Here is a 27808-nt window from a genome sequence, read left to right as displayed (position 1 = left end):
TCGCACAATCTGCCCCGGCTTGCAAAAAAAGAATTGGCGATTGCATACATTATTAATGCTTCATCATAAAATTCATATTTTGCACCGGCTGAATGGTGGCTCGGAAGGAAAAATCCAATGAGCAGTCAATACTATTTCAAACTAACTTGCTGAACATACAGAACAGAGAGAAATGGCCTCTAAAACATCAGCGTTCATTGAACTGTACTTTTGCTCAGCTTTTATCACTCCGTCTCTAAAGGTAGTGCATCCTTATTAGATCCCTTAAAAATATATGTGAAAAGTCAGTGAGTTTCTGCAGCCTCCCCCTGGAAGTTTTAATTAGAACACCAGTCACTCGTGTTATCATTGTTTCAAGAGGGCCGCTTCCACATTCCTGAGCTGCCCACTTCATCGCAGGATCAGAGGCCCAGCGAGCCGACCGCCAGGATGGCTGCCTCACATTCCCCCTACCTGGACTTTTACCTCAAGGATCATAATCCAGATCAATTCCCCTACTGATTGAGAGGCAATGCACAGGAAATTCATTGACAGGATTATTCCAGAGACATATAATGGAAATTTAACGACTCATAACAGCTCCTGCATAATAAAAACCAATGATGCATGACATGCTGGGAGTGCCCGATTATACATATCATTCTACATGCTATAAGCCCTCCAGTTATGTGCATATAACAAGAATAGAAAGAACACTGAAGAGCCCTAGCATTCCTTTCTAAAGGGATTTTGAGTGCTGTGAAGTACCATCTTGGAGCCATATTGAAAGTGGCTCTTGGGTGACTTTGAAAAGTTTGTTGTTGTATTGTCTCAAGCCACAACTCAGTATTTTAGACAGTACTTTAAATGTAAAGGGACTCACTTTAAAGGGTTGGATTCCCCATATTAAATAGTTCTACTTCCACTCCAATACAACTCTTGTGTTTTCAAAGAATTGAAAATAAATTTGAAAATACAACAGTATCTTCCAAGTTATGTCCTGGTTACTCTGAATAATTCATCCTCTTTAAACAGTCTTCTTTGTAACTACTTTTTTCCGTAGACTGTATAAAAAAAGGAGGACATAATCACTTTGATGTCCCACGTTGGTTTGTGGGCTGCTGTTTTGAAGCCTTTAGTATAACGATTTGACCATTGCCATCTTGGATTCGGCTGTTGCCATCTTAGATTTGTGATACAAGAAGTGACCATATTTGGATGAGATCGAGCTGACAATAGTGTCAACTGCTAGCTTGGTTAGCACTGTGTATTTACAGTTGCTGGTTAACTGTAATAATGCTATTGCTAATGCTAGTTTTTGCAAAAAACAGGCCTAAAACCACTAAAACAAAATTTACTTACTGGAAAAACTGAACAGCCATCTCCTTAGAGGGTCTTTTATCACAACATTGAACAAGACTTTTTTATGTGACCAAAGTGTTACAATTAACTTTGATTAACTGAAAACACATTGTGAAATAGCAGCAGCTACGCCTATACTCTGAATCTGGGGTCATGTCATGGTTACATTACACAATCAACATTGTCGCTGTGGTAGCAACTTGTCAATCATAACGTAGCCATGCCCTAAAGCCTATATTTTGTCTAACTTAATTGAAGAATGTATTGAAGATTTGAAACTAGTGATCGAGATGAGATTTGTGTTTACTGGGGTAATAAATTAAGTGAAAAGTCGGGTCATTTTCTCATAAACTTCCATACAATTGGACTTCTTTCTGAAACCAGTGGTGTCGCCTCCTGATATCCATTAGAAAGAATGCAGGTTTAAGGCATTTCCGCATTGCCGTCACTTTTCAGACCAGGAGCGCTACATGCTTGCTTTAATTAAAACAAATAGTCTCTATAAACTGTTTGTGTAGATGATCAGAATGAAAGAGATGTTGAGAGCTGGAAAAAACATGTTTAATGTTTTCCAGTGCTGTGAATGCCACAAACAATTCCACTCCATTGTGTAATATCAGAGACATATATCTCAAAACGTGGACATATAAAAACAGCATTGCATTATCTGCGTGGCTGACCCTTTAACAACACTTCATAAAATGTTTTTACTTGCCCAGTTTTGATAGTAGTTTCTCTGTAATTATACACATTCTTCATTAAACCTCCACCCAGTAAACCTGGATAATAGTATATTATTATGGTTACTGAAAGTCTTGAGATGCTCATTTCAAGTAGCTTTGTTGCCTCATTGGAATCATATATTAACCCTAATGACATCTGCATGGCAAGGGAAACATCACAAGTGACTTTCATCTTCCAGTCAGTGGCCATCATTACTAAAGGTGTTGTTTGGCACTCTCAGTCACTCTCTGTGAGGAAGGGAGTTTAAATGAACCAACCTGTAACTGCACTATGCTGCCCCCTGTTGAAAACATCTCTGCATGTTGTGTTTACATCATGTTTTGCTGGACTGATGTTTTTTTCTGGATTGTGTAAGGTTTTTATACTAGGATCTGCAGCACATGACAACCAAACATAAGTGTTATACATACAGAGATGTAAGAAGTTGAAGGTGTTTCTGCTTTTATGAAGTGTATAATTTTCGTAGTTTGATTTTAAGTAGGTTATACCAGTTTCTAAGAGATGGCACACTGTGCTGTAATGAAGAAAACATTCTTAATGGTAAAACACACAACAACAAAAAACAGTATTATAATCAACTACCTATCATTATCGAAATTGGTCATTCAAAGAGAAAATCACCCTGTGGATGTCCAGTAAATTAAGCCATAAAACTCAGCATGAGGAAACGTGTTGATTTTTAATAGGTTTGTCTAATATTGATTCAATTTGAACATAATAGGATGCATCAACACAGATTATTTCTCTCAGGACAGTGAGGGGATGGCTGCTGCATGGAACAAAGGGCCTTTGCTTTTGGCACACAAGGGGTTAAGGTGTGTGAACGCCCGAGTTGGCTTTGATGGTATTTACCCACAATGATTAACGATATTGATTCAGAAAACATGCGGAATTGTAACGTTTTAGTATCAAGAGGGAACAAAGAGGCAACCTATCCTCCTCTAATCGATTAGTCCTCGTGCTGAAATAATGTCATTAACTACAGTAAGGCTTTGTGGGCGAAATTATTTTTCTGCGCACTTGCCAAAGTCATTAACTATTAACAACTTTTTTCATGAAAATGCCTCGATCTCTAAACGCCAGAATGATGATTGATTACGAAAAAGCTCCTGCCTGCAAGAAAACAAATCTGTCTAAATGTGGCTTTGAAGAAAGGGAGTCTGCTTTCAACCTGATCAGAAACTTGGTTTTGAAGGGAGAGCGCCCCGCCCTCTTGGTCCTTATAACCAGAAAGCCTGTTTGCAGGACGCTCAAACATAACAGGAACACTGGAGATCACATCGGTATACATGAACCATTCCTGGAGACGAACTCTGGCTACAAAGACTTGACGGATTACACTGGTTGTTTCACCTTTCCACGGCAAGAACACGATCAGAAGTGGCCATGGATTTTCTCAATCACAACTATTTGAATGCGCGCAGCCCATATGACTATACTTTTAATTTCTGGAACGACTATCTCGGGCTGACGACGTTGGTTACGAAGAATAATAAACTCAGCATGCCCCAGAATCCCAACTCCATCACTGAGTCCCTGAAAGCGACCCTGGGTTTGGACGATTCCCCGGCGTGTCCGTGCGTAATCGCGGGTGGCGTTGGAGAGAACGGGCACCTGGAGTGCTGCTGCCCGTCCGGGAGCCCTCCGCCGGCCTCCATCCTGGACTTGAAAGAGCGTTTCTCGATACTGAGCCCCTTTCAGAACCAGCTCGGTGTCCAGCTGCCAGAGAGGGAGGTGGGCTTTGGTGGGAGCTTCGCAGGGTTCGATCTGTTCGGCATGGAGAGGAAGATGAGGAAACCCGCTTCCAGGAGCAAGCAGGAGCCCAAAATCTGCGTCTTCTGCCGAAATAACGGAGCTCCTGAGGAGGTGTACGGCTCCCACGTCCTGAAGACTCCGGACGGAAGGGTTGTCTGCCCGATTCTGAGGGCTTATACCTGTCCCCTTTGCAGTGCCAACGGGGACAATGCCCATACGATAAAATACTGTCCACTGTCAAAAGACCAGCCATCCCAGCGCCCATTAAAGGGAGGGAGGGCTGTGGGTGGTAAGAGGATGAAAATATTCTAAACAGACAAGACTATAAAGTAAATTAAATTGCACTGAACAATTTCCAGATGACTGTTTTGATTTCGGCTCTAGCCTTTATCCCAGTTTCATAAACATATTGATTTTATCTTTTTTTCCTCTAAGATCTCTTATATTTTTATAGTTCCTTTATCCACATAGAATAATTTTATGCTTTATACATTGGATTTATTTTTCTTTCTAGTCTGTAGTCATTTGAGCGTGTGCATATAAATACACCTATGTATCTATAATCACAAAGTGTGAATACATAAAAAAAAAAAGTATTTTGGTCTTGTAGGGAATCACACTGACATTGGCAAAGGGTATGAATGTCATATTTCTACCAAGTATTTTTGTATTGTGAGCTAAGCTCGCTACGATTTAATTTCTTGTCTTAGAAAACCAAAGTTATGTTTGCCATTAAAGAAGCTCAAGAATGTGTCATTAATGAGTACTTATGTGCGTCTGAATGGAGGAGGAACTCTTTGATCCCATCTGCCTGCCTAAAAACTCCACAACATATTTTCCAACTTGCTCTCAAAGTTGACATTCAATCTGCAAGGCAGGGAGAAAAAAAAGACAATGTGGCCTCTGTTTAGGGCTCATATTCTCTGGGGAACATTATAATCAATTGTTGCCAAGCCAAACCTCTTTTCCAGTCCTATGTGATGAGAAAGTTATTTGACTTTACAGCAGTCAGAACGCTCAAATGAGAGATTCTAGCCTACAATTTTTATGTTTACATTCCCAAATAAGGGCGACACACTGGATTTATTTTCTGTCAGGTCTCTCGATCTCAAAGGTGTATTTTTTTGTTTTGGTTTGCCCTGACAATGTGTTCACAAGAGAGTCTCTAGGGCAGGTCTGCTCTGCAATATGAAGTGGAGTGAGTCCCATTTACCTTTCACACCATGCAGGGGGGTGAAAAGGAGCAAATGAATGTTAGTAAACAACAACATGTTATCCCATTATTTCTTTTCTGAAGAATCCAAAAAAGATGCAAAAATGTTGTGAATGTATGATTGAAAGTGTCACTTGCAGGACTGCACATTTCTGACAGTTTTGTTTACCAAAGGAATACAATTGCATTGAAGATAGAAGAGAGATTTGCTGTATTGTATATAAAGTGATGTTTATTCAGTATTTTAACATTACAAGTGACTTCAGAGGGCGCTACCTCAACAGGATTTTGTACTTACATGTAAAATGTCAACAGCAGTTTATTGATATAGTGCTGCCATTTATAATAAGGGTTTTGATAGTATTTTTGATCTTTGTATAACATAATTGTATTTTCATTTTGTTGCATTTAACATTATGGAAGCAAATTTCCAAGAAGCTATAAGCATTGTTCACCAAAAGGTGATTGTCTGTAAATAATGATTATACCCATACTTTTTAAAGTTTAGTTGTTCAATGTTACATTCTTGAGAGTGTGCAAGAGAGTGGATATTGAAAAAGGCTGACAAAATTTGCCACTTTTAACAGAGGTTTTTGATTAAATGAATAAGAGAAAAAGAAACACTGTTGAACTTTGTTATTTATATTTTACCACAATTTCCTGTATGCTGCTGTGCAGAATAACAACATATGAATTCACTAGAGAAATAAAAACGTATCAAATATTTGGAGCTCTGTGGTCATGTTCTTCAGTTGGTTTGCTCAACATCTGACTGGGTGGGTATATAAACCCTCTTTTAAATAGAAAAGTAGTGCATGAGTCTCAAATTACTGTTTCACTAACTGATTTAGTGAACTCCAGACGAACTGATTAAATCAAGCAGGAAAGCGGACTAAAAGCACATTTACAGGAATGGCCCTACTTGCCCTAATTGGCCTGCAAACTGACTAAGCAACACACAGACTGCATGTGGATCATGTAAGTGTTAAACCCTCATGCATATTACATCACGTTCAGCAGAGGAAAACTTCTCTTTAACCTTTGCTTTTGGACAAACCCAAACTGATCTGCTGCTCTCGTATCTGAAAGATTTGTGTCTGAAGGACAAACACAGTGCCACGGTTGTTCGTGGTTGTTTAGGGAGGTCTGCCCACACAAGAATGTCTTGGCTTATGCCTCACCATTCAAACAGATCATGTTTGCACTGAAGTGGATTGAATAGCTGGCCCTCCCGGCCTTCTCCGCCTGCCATCTGTGGAATGGCTGCTCCAGACATATTAAGGGGCTCAAAAACAGGCAGGAAGATTTGCTGCTGCTTCTTGTTTTTTGGAAAAGTCTGAGCTGTACACAGTTGTGCAGCTGTGAGTGCTTATGACTTACTGCAGCAGCTAGGTTTTTTTCAAATGCCCCATCAATGAGGGAAACAATAAGTAGAGTGATGAGCTTATGAATGTCCTTACTGTCTGCAGTCCGTCTCACTAGCAAAACAGCCTCAGACATTTATAATTGCTGCTGACGCTAAGCATACAGCACAAAAAACACATCAAGAGGACTGTACATACATTAGCCTGAAGCATCCGGCTGGTGTCATCCACACCTTGGCTGTTCCTCCCTCCCTCCCTCCCTCCTCTCTCCCCTCCCATGTCTTCATGCATCTCTCCAGCTGAGGCTGTGGCATTAAAAATGGATGACTACTAAGTGCAACAGGGATTTATCTCAGTGAGAACAGTGGTGAAAAAGCCTAGCGGGCTAGCATTTCAGGCAAACACAGTCAGCTAACAGGTCTTATTCCCTCTACGCTGCAGCCTCCATTAGCTGCTCTGCAGACAGGGCCCATATAATCGAGTTAGTTGCACCATTTATAAGATATGTATCTTTCATGATCATATAATATGTCTTAGCTGGCTGTTTTTTATGCAATATAAAATTTGTGTGCACAGCATCTCTCTGCAGGGCTTGATGGACAGAGCAATTCAAGAAAGGTTTTTGTCAAGATGAGATAGAGAACAGCAAAGTTCTTTAAAAAAAAAAAAAAGAAAAAGAAGAAGATAAATGAGGAAAATATTTTAATTAAAAGGCAGCATTATCGGTCAGGTGTCGACTTAGAGTAGTTATCACCAAGAATGAGGCAACTATATGCCCTCTGGCAGGTGATAAAGATATAGCTAATGCTCTGCAGCAGTAGTTAGTCTTTGCTGTTAATGTGATTTACAGGATTCATTAATTCAAACAGCGTCTCATCATGGTGGCTACACAGAATGATTCCTGTTTAAATTGCTGTAGTTTTGTACAGTAGATCAGTGGTTCCCAACTTTTTTGTCCGATGTAATACTGTGATCAAGAGCCACTTCATCATATAGGTTTGATAGATGGGATAGCTTCATGGAGGTGTTCACTGCAGAGAAAACACAGCCATTGCTGCCTCTGTGAATCCATACAAGATATATAGTTATACTGTTATTTTCAATATTTAAGCTTGGTCTCTTTTAATGTTTTACCTGTAGGTTCAGTTTAGTTTCATTCACCCATTAATCAATTACTTTGAGCTTTTTGTCCTTTTTTGCTTACTAGTTTTGACGGACTCTCAATTGCAGCACTTGATGTCATAAGCCACTGTCTAGTGCAGTCATACAATAGTGATTAGGTGTATTTGTCTTTAAATACATTAAAAGTAGCATCACCTAATTTATGTATCTATTTTCATCCGTAAAATAAATATCTGGATATATATTATTAAATCCTTATTTATAGCCTTTCGACTTAACTGAGCTGCTCCACAATCTTCCCACATACCGCCTAGTTTTTCAGCAGTTTTTATACCCCAGTACCCCTGGCTGGAAATCATTGCCATAGATAACAAGATAAACTTCTCAGCCTCAAGGTTAAGACTCTGGTTTCCTTTTCGCAACCTTTCAGTGACCCAGGATGTCAATTTAAGATTCAAGGATAGTTTTTTTTAATACTATCAGCAGCTGCCGATCTGCATCTGAATACATTTATTGATATCATAATATCTCACAGTGCACTTGTAATAATGACATAGAGCCTTCTGTACTGTTTGTAGCTGCCAGGTTGGCTGCAGAAACATGTTTTAAAATATTATTGAATTAGTTGCTTTTAAATGAAACCGAAGCTGAAAAAAGCTTTTAAAGTAAAATATAAAATCAGTTTAGCACAGAGCAACAGACTTGAACCTCTTTATGTGGTGTAATAGAGCTGAAACATTCAAACCTAATCTGTGTGGTTCTCCTGGCAGGACAAAGCAAATAATGAAATGAATCTGCTAAATGACATCATGGCCCATTTACATAGCATCCTTCTCTTTCATTGACCCACATGACAACAGTGTGGAAAGCTGATAATAAGTTACAAATCTGCAGCATTATTTATGGGTTTGCATCTTTTCCCAGAATACACTTGTAATAACAATGCTCCTGTCGCCTAGCAACTCCCACAGATAAAATTGGACAGCAGCTGAGCATGAAAGTCATTCCATAGAGTGAGGTAAAGAGGATACCATCTATAGCCTCCACAAAATTGGTGATTTGGCGCAGGTAGGAGTTTTAAAATTGGAAGAAAAACCCTTGAAAAGGTTTTGCGCTGGATATTCTCAACATATTACCACCCTCTGTGGTTATAGAAGGTATTACAAAAACATTAATACCTGTTTTGTCACACTTGTGTATTCAGAGTTGTTCAAAGCCACTGGTGTGGAAGAAATCATAATGACTAGTATGGTGTTATTGAACCCTCTGTCAACACTGCAGCGCTGACCATTCGCCGGGCTCTGCGATAACAACTCTGTCCCTCTGCAGGCAGATTACAGCTTTGATGCTGTAATTGAAATTTCACAAAGGATTTATTTGAAACCAAAACTCGTTGCTGTTTAAGTGAGGCAGACAGGTTATTAAGTTTCTTTCACAGCATGATCAGCTTATTTCTCAGTGGCTGTTTCACCAGTGCAGATGTACTGTCAGTTGAAATAATCCTCCAAGTCACCGGCGCGTATCCATAGAAGATCTTTGCACAGCAAAAGCAATATCAGATAATCTTAACATTATTCATTGAGCATTATGTTTTGTTTTTAGCACGTTTTCTTAAAAATGTGTTATCTGTTTGAAACAAATACTTGTCTGTCTGGCTTTAGTCACAGCCTGGCTCTGGATTCTCTCAGCATATTATTATTATTGGCATATTCTTAGAGATTCAACAAATATAAAACAAGACAGCAGGGGACTTGTTTTCTGTTCCTATCTGTGCCTCTTGGTATTTATAAATAGTTTCTGGAATAAGGAATTAAATTTCCTCCAGATGTCATCCTCCAATCAACAGCGTCTTATGTGGATAACATCTCTTGGCAGTCAGATGAAATTATTGGCTTTAACACTGGCATCCTTTAAAATAACTCTTCATTGCATTACATTTCCCACGTTGTATGTTGTGAAGCAAAACATTTTATCAGTGTTTCTGTGTGCAACTGTTGCCATTCAGCCTGCTCCAGTGTTAAGTATGGCTAGATCCGGCTAAGCCCTCTATCAGCAGAGATAATCAAGCCTACTAAACATGACAGGAGATATAACCATGGAGGGAGCCTAACCTTGTCAATAAACTGGCAGACCAAAACAGACATTACCCAAGACCATTTCACCCAATTGAAGGGAGAATAATGCTGATGAAAGGATTATTTTATATTTTTTATATTGTCTTTTTTTCTTTTGATGGGATTTAGTGTCCAGCTCCACTTGACTTAACCAGAGGCCTAATAGTTCTTTGTTATTAGATGTTTCTGAAGCTGAGCACTGACTCTATTTCATCTCAGTATCATCTGATACTTGATGGCTTCTGAACAGGCAAATGCACTGTTGTTATATCCCATGAGACAAACACATGTGTACAGTGCTGTTTTGTGAATACTTATTACGTCATGTAATTATGTAAATTAACTTTATATAAGACATATATTTGTTTTATTCTCTGCCATTTAAACATCTGGGCTGGAACAGCAGATGAAAATGTTCACTTTAGGCAAACTGTCTCATTCACAGTCTTTTCTACTGTTAATCAATGAGCACAACCACTGTCAAATAAAGTTATTCTGTGAAATATTTTATTACTTTTAGGATTGTTTTGGCTGGTGACAATTATTCTTTTGAGTCATGATAAGTAGGTATTTATATAATACTGAAACAAAGCATATACAACTTGTGCGTGTAACAAATATCTTCAGAGCTCCATTGGCAGAGCAAAATGTCATAAACTGGCTCAGGAAATGTGATAAGGAGGGAGTCCCCATAAGAATTATTCTTCCAACAAATGCAATTTATTAAAGTCAACTAAAGTCAACAGAAAAGAAGAAAAAACAATATTGTGTGTGCAGGTGAGCGGCATCAGCAGTGAGAGCAATGCATGCATTTGTGCGTTATGTGCTGTGCAAAATCAAGAAAGAAAACAAAAAAAGGTAATGGATGGTAAGGGAAGGATGTCAGGTGAGGAAGAGAGAAGGGAAAAGATTTTATAGCTTCTAAGCTCAGGTGAACTATAGGAGCTGACAACCCTTCCCTGTCAGCTAACTGTCTGCTGAGCTTGGCAAGGACAGCCTCCTCGACACAGAAATGTCACAGATTTAAAAAAAATGTGGGATAACAGACAAAGTTCTGCCATTCTTCACACTTTCAATACGTTTTTTTTTTCTCAATTAAATGGCATCAGTCAGGTGTTGAGTAGTGACTTAAAGGATTCTTTAATTCACATGGCTTCTCATTATTGTGGTCACACTTAAGATTCCCGGTTTAAGCAGATATAGATTACAAGTTCAATTTTACAATTTTAAAGAGATGCCTTGAATTTGATTTGCTTGACCTTTTAGTGACCTTAAGTGTCATTTTAATGTTTCAGCACCAACATTTCCCTTTTTCTCACACTATTTGCTTTGTTGCTGTGTGCTGTCTCATGATAGTATACTACAGTGCTATTCTTAAATGGCCCATTTATAACATCCCTCTATTTCATTGACCCATATGATAATGATGTTGAAGGCAGATAATAAGTTACAGATCTGGTGAATTCATTTATGGGTCTCATCATTTCCCAGAATACACTTGCAATAAGGATGTTCCTGTCGCCTAGCAACTCCTGGAGATAAAATTGGACAGCAGCCAAGCATGAAAGTCATTCCATAGAGCGAGGTAAAGAGGATACCATCTTTAGCCCCCACAGTATGCCCTACCGTAGCAGTAATTTGGTGCCAGTTATCTGCACTAAATTTTGAGGAAAGTTAATCTGCATTTTAATTCCTTTGACTGGTTATTTAAAATATATAAGTTTTAAAAAATATGACGCCTGTACATGATTTTGATTTAGTGACTGGCACTGGCATGTGGATGCAGTTTTTGTTAAAATGGTCCAGGTGTGTGCGATGGATTATCTCTGTGATATAAACTGAGCTAAGCTGTGTAACATGTGACTACCACCTCACTGGGCAGAAGTTTCAACTTCATTCCAGTTCAATGCTTTCTCTTTCAACTGAGCAATAAATATATCTTTATAGAATAAGTAAGCCAGAGCTTTCCATATGTTCACTTATAAAACCTGTGTAAGTGTAATATCTGTCTATGACAATTAAGCATTAAGGAAAGTAAAATGATAATCTATAAAAAAGTGATATTGCAATACTTATATTGTACTTTTTATCTAGTAGTTGACACATGAAAGCCCCTACACACATACATTTTACCCACACAGGTGCTTTTAGTTACTCTGACTGATTCTCCACAGGACTGTGTGGGAGTGCACAGATGCTGCTTGATTGACGTTCAGACTCTCTCCTCTGATTTCATACTAAACACTGATTGTAAGCAGGTTAGTATGTACTCACAGATGTTAGTATGCATACCTAATTAACTTTTTTCCCCACAGTGTGCTGTTGATGTATATTATCTGACAATGTAATGTACAAACAGAATAGAAGAGATACTGGCTGCTGTAAATAATTTATATTGCAGGTGAGATTTGAAATCTCTGAAAAATATTCAGCTTTTTTTGTAAAGTTTATTGTCGATATGCTAATTGGAACTCTGTTGTAAATAAAGTGATGTATGATGATTTTGTAGTGTGCTAACTATAAAAAATAATATTATAACAAATAATAAAAACAACATAATGTAGGCAGTCACTATGTAGTGTAGAGGTGGGGACACATAAAATATACTATGAATAATACAATGTAGCACACACTTTATACTGTAATATGGAGTCAGGACACGGCTACAATTTATGACTCTTTTGAGTGTTTGGAGGTTTGTAACCAGCATAGCTCTCTCCAACTTGTGTTTAGTGTGATGAGCTGGAATAACTCAAAGTGCTGGTGTCAGTGTGTTTGGCCTTTACAACCCTTTACAACAATGTCATATGAATGTAAATCACATGTGTACTAATTAAAATAATTTTCTCAAAGCAAAGCAGAAGTTGCTTGCAAAAATGTTGAAGGTCAGATTCTGACAGACACTTCATTTGTTCCTGTAAACACACGACAGGTGCTGCTAAGAAGAGTCTCATTCATTGAAGGGATCACAGCAACAGCTCGACCCAACGATCCAGTCAGCTTGTAGCTCTGCACAGTTAATGTGTTTTTGTCAGTGGGAAAATTCCAGTGCTGCACCGGGTCCCATGTGGTTGTGGTTTGGGTGAGAGGCACAGTAATGCGTTTGTGACGCAAGAGGGAGGAAATTGCAGAAGCTTCCTGCACAACTGTGCTTTTGTACCACTTCCAGGTGGATACTGGGCCAGTCTGCAGGCAAACAAGACCTCTTCGACTTTGAATGGAGTGCAGGAAGATGGTGCAACAGCACAACCCCAAGGCTGGAAGAGGTACTTTATCTGGGCAGATAAAACATCTTCAGTTTCCTAGAAACAGGAATAAGATACAGAAGCATCTTCTGATGTCTGTTTTGAGGTGTACAATACACACATGAATACTGTATGTTGATGCAGAAAGCTGTATTCAAGGGAATGATTATGAGGGACAGATACATTTTGTAAAGCTTGTGTAAAGCAAAATTGTATTATTATCATTATTATAAGCAAGGTCTAGGGTATTTTAGGGTCAAAGTCAAATCTGAAAATTATTTGTACAGATGATTATTAGTGCACAAAAGGCCTAGTTACAGTGGAAAATAACAGAGTGCTTTACTCTAGTAGAGTCTTATGGAGCCCACCCTGGGGTCAACTGAGGAAAGAAAAAAGATCCATGTGTAAATCTGTGTGCACAGTTTATAGGCTGTGCTCTCAGATTCATAATCTATGCACTCAAATGACTTTTTTCTTCAGAGAACAAGGACATTTACATATGGAGCATTTCAACTCCGACCACAAGTTAGTTCAATTTATTTAGATTTAAGAGTAGATTTGATGTAATATTGTGATTTGAATATTGGCTGATCAAAGTCTGTGTGAAATGTCTACATTAATGGTAGAAGTGAGTTAACTGGACCCTATTCAGTCATATATGTAAGGTTTAGAGGTATTTGACATGTATTTTTGATTTGTTGAGATTTAGTGCGGTCTTTGCGTTTACAAATGTGTTACAAATACTGGCACTGTGTTTATACATCCAGACTAAAAGTAAAGAAATGTCCTAAATAATACAATAAGTGTCATGTGTCCCTAATTGACAGATATGATACCCCCTTTGGTAGGCTGATTCAAAAACTCACTCTATGACTGCAGCAGAAAAACCTGGAAACTGCCAGAGGGAAACTAACAGCTGGTAAGTAAGCAGAGTACAGTCCAAGCTCTCTACTCTGATCCTCTGGAAACTCTGCAATAAAGGAAAATGTTTTATTAAGTTTAAAACAGATGTATTAAATAAATACTGCATAAAAAATAAATGACTATGAGTAAATGGAAGTCTCTAAAGACACAAAGTTTGACTGGCAAGTTAGTCTGGGAAGCTGAAGTTAGTAACTGCTTCCCCGCTAGCCTCAAACTGAAAGGTTGGTTTTGTAATGAAAGCTGTGAAATGTCCAATATACAACATAATGTAGCATTGAATCTACAATTAAATCTAGATAAATTTGAGTTACTGCAAATCCAAAAGCGCGGTTTACAAATGTGTGGGCATGTTTTACAAATCCATAACCACAGATTATAAATCTGAGAGCACAGTTTATAAACCATGTTCACAGATTTACACATGGAACATTTTTTCCTCAGCTGACCCCAGGGGTTCTCCATAGAGTCTTACATACTGTCACTTTGAGTCATTTGTAACTTAAAATGTACTCCACTACATTTAAAAATAAAACATATTTTCTACTCCATACATGAGACAAATGGGGTAAAACTGTATGCCATCAGAATAATCTTAAAGATGTAATCACATACAAATACATTAAGACTTTATGTAAAACTACATTTCAATGATATGCTGTATCCTTCCATTGTGATATTACCATGTTTTGCACCAATGATCCAAGTGTATTTCATGGAGACAGCATAATGTGTTTTACTGCTGCATATTGTGGTACAAGTGACCATGTATTCACTGTCTGCAGGGGGCTGATTGTCACAGGTGGGAGAAGGACTAGAACAATCCCACTCAAGTATACCGTAGGAGTGTTTCTCTACTTACTCACCAATATTATTTATTTAACTACAGTTCAGAGAACCAAATCTTGTGAAATTAATTATCATAGAAATGTAGAATATATACAGCAGCTAGGTTCTGACCTCAACACCTCCGCCAAAGAAACGCAGCACAGCAGGGGAGTGATGATAGGAAAGTGTTGTTGACTCAGAGACTACAGGTGGATGCTGAGGTGGAGCTGGCTTGTGAAAGGCTAAATGAAGAGCGGTGGCAAAGTGTCAGCATTGCTTTCAGGTGAGCATTATGGCTTCAGACATGGCAGTAAAAGACTAAGCAGAGCACTGATGGTATAAGTGCACAGCCATAATCAGAAAGATGTATTGGATAAATGTTGCAGTGAAAAGAAAGTATCCATCCAACATGAGTGTAGATATCTGAACTGGCTTGCAGTTTTTTTGCTTCATTAAAAAGCAAAAGTACTTTTTAATTAGCGCTCTATGTTGCATTTACTTATGAGCATTTTTAAAGGTCCAATGTGACATTGTAATGATAGCCTTGTCCATTTCCCCTATCTTTTAAAGATATTTCTAAGATTGTATCTAAGGTGTTTTAAAATCTTTTAAAATCTAAAAATCATATGATATTTTGAGAAAAAAACAGCAGGTTTAATCCCATTTAAAAGGAAACCCATCTAACTGCCACAACAGTATATGCTACCATGAAAGTTTTCACTTTCTGAAACTGACAAGCCTGCAATTCAAAATCTAATTTAAAAGACAATACCACCATGCCATCTTTAAAGAGATAAAAATGTACAAATACATCACAAGAGTACAAATGTGAGTTTTAGCTACTTTCCTCCCTTGTCTATATTCTTGGTCAGTATAAATGCCTCACTGAATTATTTGCCTGTTGCTGTGGTTTTTGATTGTAAAAGCTACATTTCTATAATGCAGACACATATAGATAACAGTGCAGGGAATGTGCAGCATAGAACATACAAAATCCATTCACATCTTGTAATATAGATCATTTTTTTCAATATAGATGCTTCACCCCAAAGGACTGAACCAAGAAAATGAGAAATGTGTCTGAATGATAATTAACAATGCTTGTAGTATAACTTAATGAGGATCTATTGTGAATTGATGTAAAATAAATATGAAAATGAGTTTTTGGGGTAAATCTTAAATTCCTGTTCTGGCACTGTACTGGAGTTAAATTTTAGTTTGTACGTCATTGTGATGAAACTTCTTTGGGATGAGTTTAGGTAAATATTCCACTTTCAGTGTGTTGTTTTTTTCAAAAGCAACACCTGTTTGTAGTTTACAGTTTTTACATTAAGGTTCATTTTGTGTCTAATTATACTGGCTTGCAATATAAATTCTGATGTGTTGAGTATTAGTGTCCCCAGCTACAAAATACAGAAAACAAAAATTAACAGTAACCTCTTTTCACTGTATTTGGCTCAAATCACAGGGGAGTTTTAGTCAGGAATAATAACCATTCACAATCTGCCATATGCCCTAATATACTTTAGTCTAAATTGTTCTTTTTCCTGATAATTGAAATGCAACAATTCCCATCTGGCACAACCATGACTAACATTTCCCATCTGCTACAGTATATTCATTTTATATTTTCCTAGTTTTTCAAACTAATATCTTGCTCAAAAGTCCCTAATGGCCACCCAGTGCAAAACAAATAATTAAAAATCTTACTTTTGAGAATATATTTTATTATAGAACTTCAATTTCTAATGTGACATTTCAATGCCATAATTGTATTAGAGAGTGATCATACGGGACCCAAGTGTGTGTGTGTGTGTGTGTGTGTGTGTGTGTGTGTGTGTGTGTGTGTGTGTGTGTGTGTGTGTGTTTCTTGAGCTGAGGGTCGTGTCTCCACTGAAGGAGCTCTGTTGTGTCCTCTGTTTATTCTTGTATATTTTTAAGCTCTAGCACCATCTAGTGTTTGATTATTGTTACTACAAGTGAAGATCCTGTATTTTCTTGAAGAGGGAGTTACAGTACCTCAAAACATAAAACATGTATATACCTGTGAAACTAAAATATCTGCCGAAACAAGATTATCTGGATCTATGAATAGGACACTTTTCACTCAGATGAGCCTGACAGATGTGTCCACTGACTTCTTTCATTGCAAACATTTATTTGGATCCCATTTTCTTAAAACTCCTCATATTAGATTTAATTCATTATTATTAGACCTATTTTTTTATTATTATATTGTTGAGCTATTGTACCATTTTTGCATATGCATATGAATAACTAAGTATTAAATACTTTAATACTTTAAAAATAAATACCAAATATTATTATTTGGTATTTTATGTGTTTTATTCAGATTTTTTGTGAGGTTTTTTTCTTATTGCTAGTGAGTTATCTGAATTTTATTTCACACCATTATTGGAATGACAATAAAACCTTGAAATCTAACTGTAATTACTATTGTCCTACCTGCACCAACTATAAGCCTCCTATTACATTGGACTGGAGGATTTCTCTCTAAATTTAACTTCTACATTTAATTTCTTCCATTGTTATCATTTAAGTTTTTCAGGAGAGTCTTTTCTTGTTTTCTTAGATATGGGTTGTGATGGGAACCATTTCTGTTGTGGGCCTATAAAACTAACCAAAACCCAGTTTGTGATCAGAACAATGGTCTCACCTGTTGAGGAGCTTTAGATCTGTTCCAAATCAAAATCAAAATCCCACATCATCCACCCATCATAAATCCAATCAAAATACAATAATACAAGAGGTGAAAAGGGCAAAAGAAAAAAAATCAGAGCAAGCTATAGGCCAAATATACAATCAAATATAAACTATGATAATATTATGAACACAACAGATGTGAGTGCAGGTGAACAGTCTTTCCATACTTTCAGGGTAGGAGTCATTGTACAGTCTGATTACAGTTGGCAGGAATGACTTCCTGTAACCTTTTTTTTTCATAGTGTAGCTGAATAAGTCTCTTATTGTTGGTGCTCCACTAATTTACCAGCAGGTCATGCATAGTTTTTGCAGATTTTGCAACATTAGAGTAACTAAGCTTCCTCAAGACATAGAGCCTGCTCTGTCCCTTCCTGTAGACAGACTCTGTATTGCCTTTCTAGTACAGTCTATTATCGAGGTGGACTCCAAGGTATTTGTATCCCTCCACTAACTCTACCTCCTGTCCAAGAATGCTAATGGTGTTTATTCTAGTTCTGGTCCTGCTAAAATCCACAATCATCACCTTGGTCTTGGCCAGATTCAGGAGCAGGTGGTTGTCCCCACATTACACCACACCACAAAGCGGTCCACCACTTCTCTGTACTCTGCCTCCTGCACACCGCTGACTTCACTCCATAACTCCTGAGTCATCTGAACCCTTTTGCAGATGACAGGACTCACAGTTGTACTGAGTCAGAGCTGTACTGGTTGAAAAGAAAAGTGAGAGGACGGTGCTCCTGTGCTACTGACCACCAGCTCAGAAACACAAATGTAGTCTGACTGTCAGTAGTCAGTAATCCAGGAGGATATGGAGGCGTTTACCTGCATGGTCTGTAGCTTCTCTCTCAGCAGTACAGGCTGGATTGTGTTAAAGGCACTGGATAAATCAAAGAGCATGATTCTCACACTGCTGCTTGTGGTGAGAGAGGACTCAGTGAAGCAGGTGACATCAGTGACATCATCAACTTTAACCTGAGGGTGAACAAACTGCAGCTGGTCCAGAGAGGTGCTCGGCTGAGGTCTGGAACTGGCCAATGTCAGTTTCTCCATGACTTTCCAGGATTATGTGATATGGGGAGATGAAAGCTAATGAGTGACATTTTTCCTCTCCTCCAACAAAAATACGAAATGCAGTTGCACAAGCCTTTGAACTCCCACATGCCAGGTGTGAATATGTGAAACTGCTGAAAATAACAAGCATGCTCTGCTGATAAGTAAAGTGAAAAGTGTCTGATTGCACTCTGAGAGGCTGTTAATTAAAACCACCACCGATGATTGTTTGAAATATAACAGCTGCTTGAAATACACACGAGGAAGGAAATCAGATTTTCTTTTGTTCCCCAGCCAAATTATGACATCTGAATGCAGCAGGAAAATGACTTCAGAGCATTTATGATGTGTGTGCGTGTGTGCGTGAGTCTTTGTGTGTGTGTGTGTGTGTGTGTGTGTGTGTGTGTGTGTGTGTGTGTGTGTATGTTCCCAATCTTGAGTTAAAGAAATATAAAAAGGATAATAAAAAGAGTCACGCACAGGATTAACGTTTGATTCTTAAGTAGTGAGGGAAATACTGACTCAAATATTTTACAGTTTCTATATTTACTCTTCATTGTGCTCTATATATTTACTATTGTGGCCTTGCAGAACTGAAGACATATTGCATACAACCCGATGTACATTTGTTTCCAATAACAGCTTCATCAGAACCCCTAAAACACCAAAATAGATATGCCTATTGTTCGATCATATATCATCATTCCAACACTGCATTTCTGAGGAACTCATCATAATAGTTTTTTCTTCTTCTTCTTCTTCTTCTTCTTCTTCTTCTTCTTCTTCTTCTTCTTCTTCTTCTTCTTCTTCTTCTTCTTCTTCTTCTTCTTCTTCTTCTTCTTCTTCTTCTTCTTCTTGCTCTTCTTGCTCTTCTTCTTCTTATTGTTGTTCTTCTTATTATTATTATTAAAAATGACATTGTGAACTTCTACCTGAGGGCGAACAAACTGCAGCTCTTATAAAATATATTTTATTATTTGTATTATTTATAATTTTATTATTGTAATTTTTATTTATTAATTTTATTTGTAATGCATTTTACATTTGAAGCAAATGCAAATTATACAAGGTAGAAGTATCAATATAAAAGACAGATACAAACATAAAATATCATAAAATAAGAGCATACAAGCAGCAACCAGCAAGGTAATTAAAAGTCAAACATTCTGCAATTATTATTATAATTTAAAAAAACACATCATAGCAAATCACAATACATACAATGTGTATGTATGTATGTATGTATGTATGTATGTATGTATGTATTTATGTATGTATGTATGTATGTATGTATGTATGTATGCATGCACGTATTTATTTATTTATTTATTAAATACTTTTTTTTAATTTGCATTTGGTATGGAAAAAATGCTTGTCCATTTCATCAGCTATTTGTACCATTTTCTTTTGTTTTGTGTTTTGTTTGTCAGTCATTCTGATTCTTAAATCTGACATATGCCTGTCCTTTGTGTGTGCGAGGAATCACAACAAACTGCAATGTCTTCATCTGCCATGAGGTGGCAGCATTATACAGCATTTAGAAGAGGGAAAATCTTTTCCCATGATAGGACAAAGGTGTTGAGGAAAAAGTTGAGGAGTGTAGAAGAGAGTATCACAATTGGTAAGCTGCAGATGTGCCATGCGTAAATGATTATAAAACAATGAAAAGAGTACAGAAATGTTCACATGCACACATACATAGACAGTTGATCAGCTTGATTATCGCTGCTACATATCACAATCATAGACTGTGATCACAATACAACTATCATCACAGCAGTTTTCCAGTAGCAATAATATCACACGTTGTAACTTTGCTTAAAAGAAAAGAATAAGTCTTTATCATCAGTATTTTCCTCTTTTGATTAAATTACATTTCAAAAGAGAAAATATGTATTTTTAAGAAATCAGAGAATGTTCACATTCTCAAATGATGAAATTGAAAACTCAAACTGAAAGATAAAATTCTTTATTAATAATCTTTATTTCCATGTACATTACAGAGACTCAGAGAAACAAGTAGCGTTCAGGGTGAAAGACATAATAACAGAGTCTATCACAGCTCCATATGATGAAGATAATGAAAGCAGCCTGGAGAGCTCATGTGTATTTTTGGTAATAGAAATTAACAGCAATGCTAACCAGGTATTTAAACCTTGTAATTAGCCTGATAGAAAACAGTAATGAGTAACAATCGCCTTAATCCACATTTGTGACCTCAATATACAGTGGTGGTGTTTTTTTTCAAAGAAGATTATTTGAATCTGCTTATTTATATCTAAAATGTGCAGCATTTGTTAAATTATTAACATCATGCAGTCTAATTGGTATGTTTATTGTAACTTTGCATTGTGTACACATATTTCATTGTATATTTATGAACATACAGTATGATTTACTGCATGTAGCGTAATTGTAGCGGTTGTTTGAGCATGGTACTGTTTTCACCATAACACATAAAAACGTTATAAACTGTAATGGGTATATTTGCTATTTTTGAGTGTTTCATTTTATTTTTAATTGTACTATCAGGTTAAGATTTGAGAAGATGGTTTGAATTAATAATGAAATACCACACTACAAGTTTTTAATAATCTATTTATCTCTATAATTACTCCACTTGTAAGTAACACACAATAAAGTGTTACTTTAGGATATTTTTTCTTATTATACACATTCTGAAATAAAATCTGCAGATCTGTGATCTGTCTGATTTGACAGATTTTTCACATAGATTAATTAAGGTGAAATGCAAAAATGCAAACGGCGCTACCAGAAATAAAGAACTTTATTTTTTCATGTTATTGTCTAAAACTAACCTGTTATTATAATACAAGAGTCCACAGTACTATTCAGATCGTGGTTGCCTTTTTTCTGCATTGCCATATTAATAAATGTGGATAATCTATAAAATAAAATGTTCTTCCACTGGCTGGATTCTCAGTCCAAACCATCTGTTGCTTTCTGTTTTATGCCTCTCTTAACTTAACTTGCCTGACTTAACTCACCACAGGCAGGAGGATCCATATCATTTCCAAAGGAATTTAACCATTCACAGTCTCTAAAAACTCCACCTACCTCTAAATAATAGCACAGTTTTTTTTTTTCCTTTTATAGCCCCACTTTCTCTCACACACACGTATACACCCTCCAATGAATGTTAATGCAATATGGTCACAGCCTGGCCAGGGGTGGGGATTGACTTGTTTCCAAACACTTAATTCAATTTGTCATCGCCATTCAGGGAGGCTCAAGTGGTCTAATTTGTGTTAATGAGGGGTAATAAAGTCATAGCCCCCTATATTACTGCCAGGGGGGCGTAAGCGAGTGTGTGTTAAGGGTGTATGTGTGTGTGTGTGCGTGTGTAGGGATGGGGGTTGTAGGTAAGCTATTGACTTGCTTTGGTCTCAGGCGGCCTGCCTGGCTGTTCTCCTTCTTGCATGCTGTCCATCAGGAGACTGCCGCTCCCCCTTTCTCTCTATTGTACCCCTAATTAGATAGCCTTTGTTGGGTTAATGCTGCCGCCATCTGGTCGGCTGTCCGGGGGTGTTGGCCGGAGGGTTGAGGTGGGAGACCCAGAAGGAAGGGTCTCTGTGGTGGGGAGGCCACCTCCCATCCTCCTTTTCTGCCCTCCCCTCATTTAATAGCACTGTCCAGGAGCATCTTCCCCCTTTGGCTGACACCACAAGGACCCTTTCACACTTGAAGAAATTAGTGAAAGATTGATGTCTCCCTCTCCCTCTGTCAGTGTGAGAAGGCTTATCGACACAGCGGTGGGACTTTCTCCCTGCAGCCGCCGTATTGTGTTCCCCATCCAGACTGCAGGAGTGCAGGTTTCAGCAGGCAGATAAAATGTCAGTCTGAAAGGTTGTGAATTGTAGATTTGAGTTTGGTATTAAAACAGCCGATGGCCATAGTCACACTGGACGTCTCGCAGATGTGTACGTGGATGGATGTATTGCAGGTGGTGTTGAAAGTGAGCTGATTCTAAAATAATTTGACATAACAGACCACAGACTGGATTTGATTGAGTGTTCGTCTTTATTGAACTGCAAATAAAGATGCTTTGAGCGTTTTTTCTTGCAGTGTTTTCTGACAAATCTAGATATAAGATGCAGATATTCATTTACTTTAACAGCAGCCAAAGTTGTAAGAGAACTCCATGATGCAATTCAGCTCTGTGCACAGACAAATTCAATGACATGAGTACATTCAAAAGACAAACATAATACAGATGCAGGTCCAGATGCACATACAGGACAATACATGAATAATATACATTGCTATACTCACTGTACCACCTTACCAAGCATTTCTGACTCACCTCATTCTCATTCACTTAATTCTCTGTGAATAGAAAACAGTTTTATTCATGTGTAAAGAGAATAAAACCTTAATGTTGCTTATCTTTCTTAAAAAGACAATATTTGTCTTATATCCACCTTACAAGATTAACTGCAGGCATCACAGCATCTTTTATTTTTTTCCTCATAATTATGAAGACTCTGACTAAGGGTATATGCTCACATTGTACCAAACACCTCCTTTATAGGGATGTGGAAAAACTCTAGCTAAACAACATATTCAGTGCAAGTACAAACCTCCTAAGAATTTCCAAATGGACTTTCTGTATCCAAATAAAACTAAACACAGAAAGTAACATATTGTAGATAGCTGAATAGGGATCTACTTAAGGGGCAGTTTCTCTTTAACACTGTCATTTCACAACAAAACAATGTTAGTTTCAGACAACAAGATGGACAAAAAAGACATGCATAAATAGCCTGATTATTCCCCTTAGTCAATCCATAGCCAAGGCTCTGACATCAAAACTCCTACACAGTTTGGATGAATCAAATCTGGTGGATGAATTCGTCCATAGTGATCAATAAATTAAAACCTGACTTGAGCGTATATATCACAAGACACCCATCATGCAAATAAGTCTTGGGTTTTAAGCAGACTGCGACCCTGCACAGAATAAGTTGGTATGCAGCAGTTCATGGATGAATGAGTTTCAGACGGATGTACTGTTTGTTCACTTCCAACACTGAAAATGTGGCACAAGTGGTGGGAATGTCTTAAAACTGGAAAACAGAGTAAAAAGTAATTATTGCACAACACACAACTCAACCCAATCAATCTTCCATTTGTTCCCTCACACGTATTGATCATTATCTTCTTGCATAATGCAGTATATTATGGTCAGACAGTAAAGATCACACTTGTTACCATTTTGACACATTATTGTGTGTGTGTGGGGGGGGGGGCAAAGTTTGACTGACAAGTGGCCTCTTAGCTTTTCTTCTTTTTAGCACAGCACAAACTCCTCAGAGCAGTTACACAAGAAGAACATTTTCTCAGTGACACTCGACTTGTCTTGTCAATCAGTGTGTTTGTTCTGTTAATAATGTTTGTGTTAGGGATCGTGCATGTGTGAACGTGTGTGTGAGAGTGTGTGTGTGTGTGTGTGAGAGTGTGTTTGTGTGTGTGTGTGTTGGGTGGGTTGTTAAGATTCTGTTGTTGATGTCTTAAGTTGCCCTGCCTCTCTCTTTCAAGCGGAGAGCACAACCCTTACATGACCCTGAGCAGTTGGCTGACTGTGCCTCCTTCACGCCTCTTTCATCCCACCCAGAACAACATCGTCCATCTGCCCCTCCCACCCTCCCCCCGCCACCCCACCCCAAAAGCCTGGGACACAGGCTGCCATGTGCCTGCAGAGACACAGACTCGAGTTTGCTGCCTAAACTTTGATCCATGCTTTCATCACATCCAGAATTGACTACTGCAACAGCTTTCTTTATGGCACATCATCCAAAGTCCTAAATAAACTCCAGTGCACCCAGAACTCTGCTGTTCGTCTGCTCACACGCTACCGCTCCCATGACCACATCACCCCTGTCCTTTAGAACTTCCACTGGCTCCCTGTCCCAAAACGGATCCAATTCAAAGTCCTTCTCCTCACTCACAAAGCCCTCCGTAACCAGGCCCCCTCCTACTTCCATAACCCGCTCCTGTAACGCTAACCTCCTGCTTCCACCACTCAGGACCAATCACTGGACCTGGGGGACATCTTCTGCATAGCTGCCCCCTTCCTCTGTAACTCCCTCCCCAAACACACCTGAGACTGCGCCGATCTGTCCAGGTTCAAATCATTAATCAAAACCCACCTCTTCAGAACTGCTTTTAATGTGTGATTAATGATGTGTGTTACATGTTTTAGTGTGTTGTTTTCTATTATCATTTTAACTGTAAAGTGTCTTTGAGTACCCTGAGAAATGCTTTATAAATAAAATGTATTATTATCTTCAATTATTTTTATTTTTGTTGTTGTTATATTATTATTTGTGTGAGTGCTATAGCTTTCTGGTGAGAATTTGGGAAGGTTTTTATTATTACAGCTGCCAAAAGTATTTTCAAAAAAGTATTTTAATACTTTCTGCTGCTGAACTATGGTGATTCCAATTCATGCTCATTAAATATTTTAAATTTGTTGCTGTGCCTAGTTGGACTTTATTGGAAAATCCCAAAGCATTTTAATAATTTTGTTATGCTTGGAATGAGCAGTGGTAGAAGCAGTGATAGCCACCATGGATAAACAGATACAGGAAACAGCGCCATCTACGGAAAAATAAATCCAGGAAAGAAGACATCTCCCATGAAGAAGACATTATCTCATGGCATCTGTCCAGCCTGTTCACTTAGATTTGTCTCTGCTCATTTCACCGGAATCTTTCTATCAAACAGAAGGCAGAGTGTTGCTTTTTCCATCGGCAAAAGTGAGCCTCACCATACTCTCAGTAAAACTGTTTTAACAAAAGTAATTCAAAAAGTAGAAACAGTGCAAGAAAACATTGGCACCAGCTACTTTTATACATTAATAACTATATTTACAAGCAAAATAACCAGGACAATACATAACTACACTCACATATTAAAAAACACAACCCTTTTGCACAGTGTTAGTAGCATACAGCATATAGTATATGCATGAAAAACAGTACACTCCAAGCATGTTTTGCAGACACTGAGCTTCATTCCAGCCATTTTTACACCGGCAACGTATCCCATTGAAATTCACAAAACACTGCGGACTAAAGCTGCAACAGCAAGCAGCTTTGAAATGTATTATTTTAGCTGTGAAAGTTTTTCTTGGAATTATAAACTGTGCATAACTTCAGAGCGATTTGGGCCTAAATTCCCTAATCCTGAAAGTCAAACTTGATTAAAGCTTTTGATTTATCTTCCAGTGCTCAGTCAAATTTTTTTCTCTGCCACATGTTGAGCACACCCTTCGTGTAATGGTCTTATTAAGAGGGAGTTGGTTTCCAAGCAAACTGGCCCGTGTCTCCAATAGCAAAATTAGGCCTGAATGAAATCAGATACAATTAAGGAACTTATTAGTTCTTGTCATATTCTTGCGGGTAATACAATAAACACAGCTCTCAAATAATCACAACCATCAGGGCTGCAATCATACTAACAATTGAATTCCCCAGAACAAGTATGTCTGCATAACAGTGTCTTGGCTCGGCTTGATTCAGTGTTATTATAGGTGTCTTTAAAGCCTACATCCATTGTTCCAAAGGTGTTAAGCAACACTTCAGAACTGTAAAAACATTTTCATAGCCCCTGTACAAATGGCATTTTATTATATAAACACTATGTCACCAGAGGACATAAAACTAATAATAAGTGTCATCAGGGCTAAATATACACAGGTACTGTAAAACAATAAGAGGAATATTTATTAAGGTTTGTGAAGATTGTGTAATGCACTTTTTGTGTTGTGCAGTGCTATAGGAAGTATTCAGACCCCTTATTACAGGTTACACCATGCATTGTGTCTGCTGCACTGTCACCACTAGGATTGGCAAAAGTCAAAAATCCTACACAGAAGGGGGTTATAAGTTATAGTGATGCACAATACTGCCTTTCATAGTGTCATCCGATTAGAGATGAACTACCTTATTGGATTATTATTACAGATTCATTAATATGATCAAATATTCTTCATTGTAGGCCAAGAGCTTTAAACTGCCTCTCATTAGTTGATGGAGTTTGTTCACAGCAAATGAACAAACTGGTTAATTGCCATGAATGAAGATTGTGAGATGTGTTTTTTTTAAAAACAGAGTAAGTAGACCTTTATTCAAGATTATTTTGAGGAACTACTATTTCCATAGTCAAGAATGAACTTGTAGACTAAAGATCTTTTTATTAAGTGTCATTTTAATGTCAAGGATAAGCTAATATTTACTGTTGAGTTGAAACCGATTATTTTCATTCTCAACTAATATATGAAGTACTTTGTTTAATTATTTGATTAACTGATTGATTGTTTAGTGTATACATTTTTTTTTTTTTTTTAAATGTGTCCGTCACAATTTAACAAAGCCCAAGCTCACATACAAAACCAAAAGGACTTCTGATTACAATCATATCATTAAAATAATAATAATATTTTTTTAAAAACAGCAAATGAGTGAATATTTGTCATTTTTTACTTGATAAATGTCATTCAACAATTAAGTGATGATCAAAACTTTTGCTGATTTTCTGTTTACTGGATTTTTAAAAAATTATTATTATTAAACTTTTATTTAACCAAATTATCCCCACTGAAATGACAAAATCAATTTTTTTTAAATTAAATTAATTGATTGAGCACAGTATTATCAAGTTTAGTTTAATTAATAACAATGAATCATGTGCAGATGATCATGTGTTTTGTATGTACAGTCTTAATCTGAAAAGTAAATCATACACATTAACACTGAAGTAAATGTAGTGAAGGAAAATCATTAATCATTATTATTATTAAAATAATTTTCCTCTAAAATGTAGTGGTGTAGAAATAATAAGTAGCTAAAGATTAGACAGTACAGTCCTTGAGTGTTGGGTCTTTCAACATCATACTCCCTCCACCAGGTGACCCACCAGAGGTTGATCATACTGCTGCTCGTGTCTAGCTGGGCCCACGGTTGTTCATTCTTCAGCCTCTTTCTGCTGCACTGTTGGGCTTGCAAATGGCTGTTTCCTGCTTTTTTCCCTCCAGTGCTCAGTGTGCTGTGAGATATGGCCGGAGAACGGTCAGCAAATCATTTACATCCAACCTCTATAACCTCCAGACACTGATAACATCTTCATATATGGTGAGTTTTCTCTCATGGGCTTCATCTGGATTTTCCTCCCATAGTACTGGCAGCTCAGATAGGATGGCATGCTTGGTGGAATCTGACCAGAGAACCACATCCGGATGTAGGGTGGTGGTCGTAGTGTGTCGGGGAATTTGAGCTGCGTCCTCAGGTCCACAGACATCTTGCAGTCTTTTGCCAAGGCCTGGATTCCTGAACATTTTCTAGCAGCAGGTGTTGTTTGTTCCCC

At 37.7% G+C, this 27808-nt stretch overlaps 2 protein-coding genes across 2 annotated transcripts in view; one reads left to right on the top strand and one right to left on the bottom strand.

Moving 5' to 3' along the window:
* pcgf1 (polycomb group ring finger 1) overlaps positions 1-27808 on the bottom strand; it is a 165203-nt gene that overhangs the window by 13375 nt on the left and 124020 nt on the right. The gene's annotated exons all lie outside the window — the stretch shown is intronic.
* nanos1 (nanos homolog 1) lies at positions 3352-5752 on the top strand. Its single transcript, XM_062425574.1, has one exon. The coding sequence runs from the start codon at positions 3472-3474 to the stop codon at positions 4150-4152; it is 681 nt and encodes a 226-aa protein (XP_062281558.1). The 5' UTR covers positions 3352-3471; the 3' UTR covers positions 4153-5752.

Source organism: Scomber scombrus, chromosome 9 (genome assembly GCF_963691925.1).
Source record: "Scomber scombrus chromosome 9, fScoSco1.1, whole genome shotgun sequence".
In the NCBI taxonomy this organism is placed as follows: domain Eukaryota; kingdom Metazoa; phylum Chordata; class Actinopteri; order Scombriformes; family Scombridae; genus Scomber; species Scomber scombrus.
The sequence above is the reverse complement of the archived record's forward strand: the minus strand, read 5'-3'. Positions and strand labels throughout refer to the sequence as shown.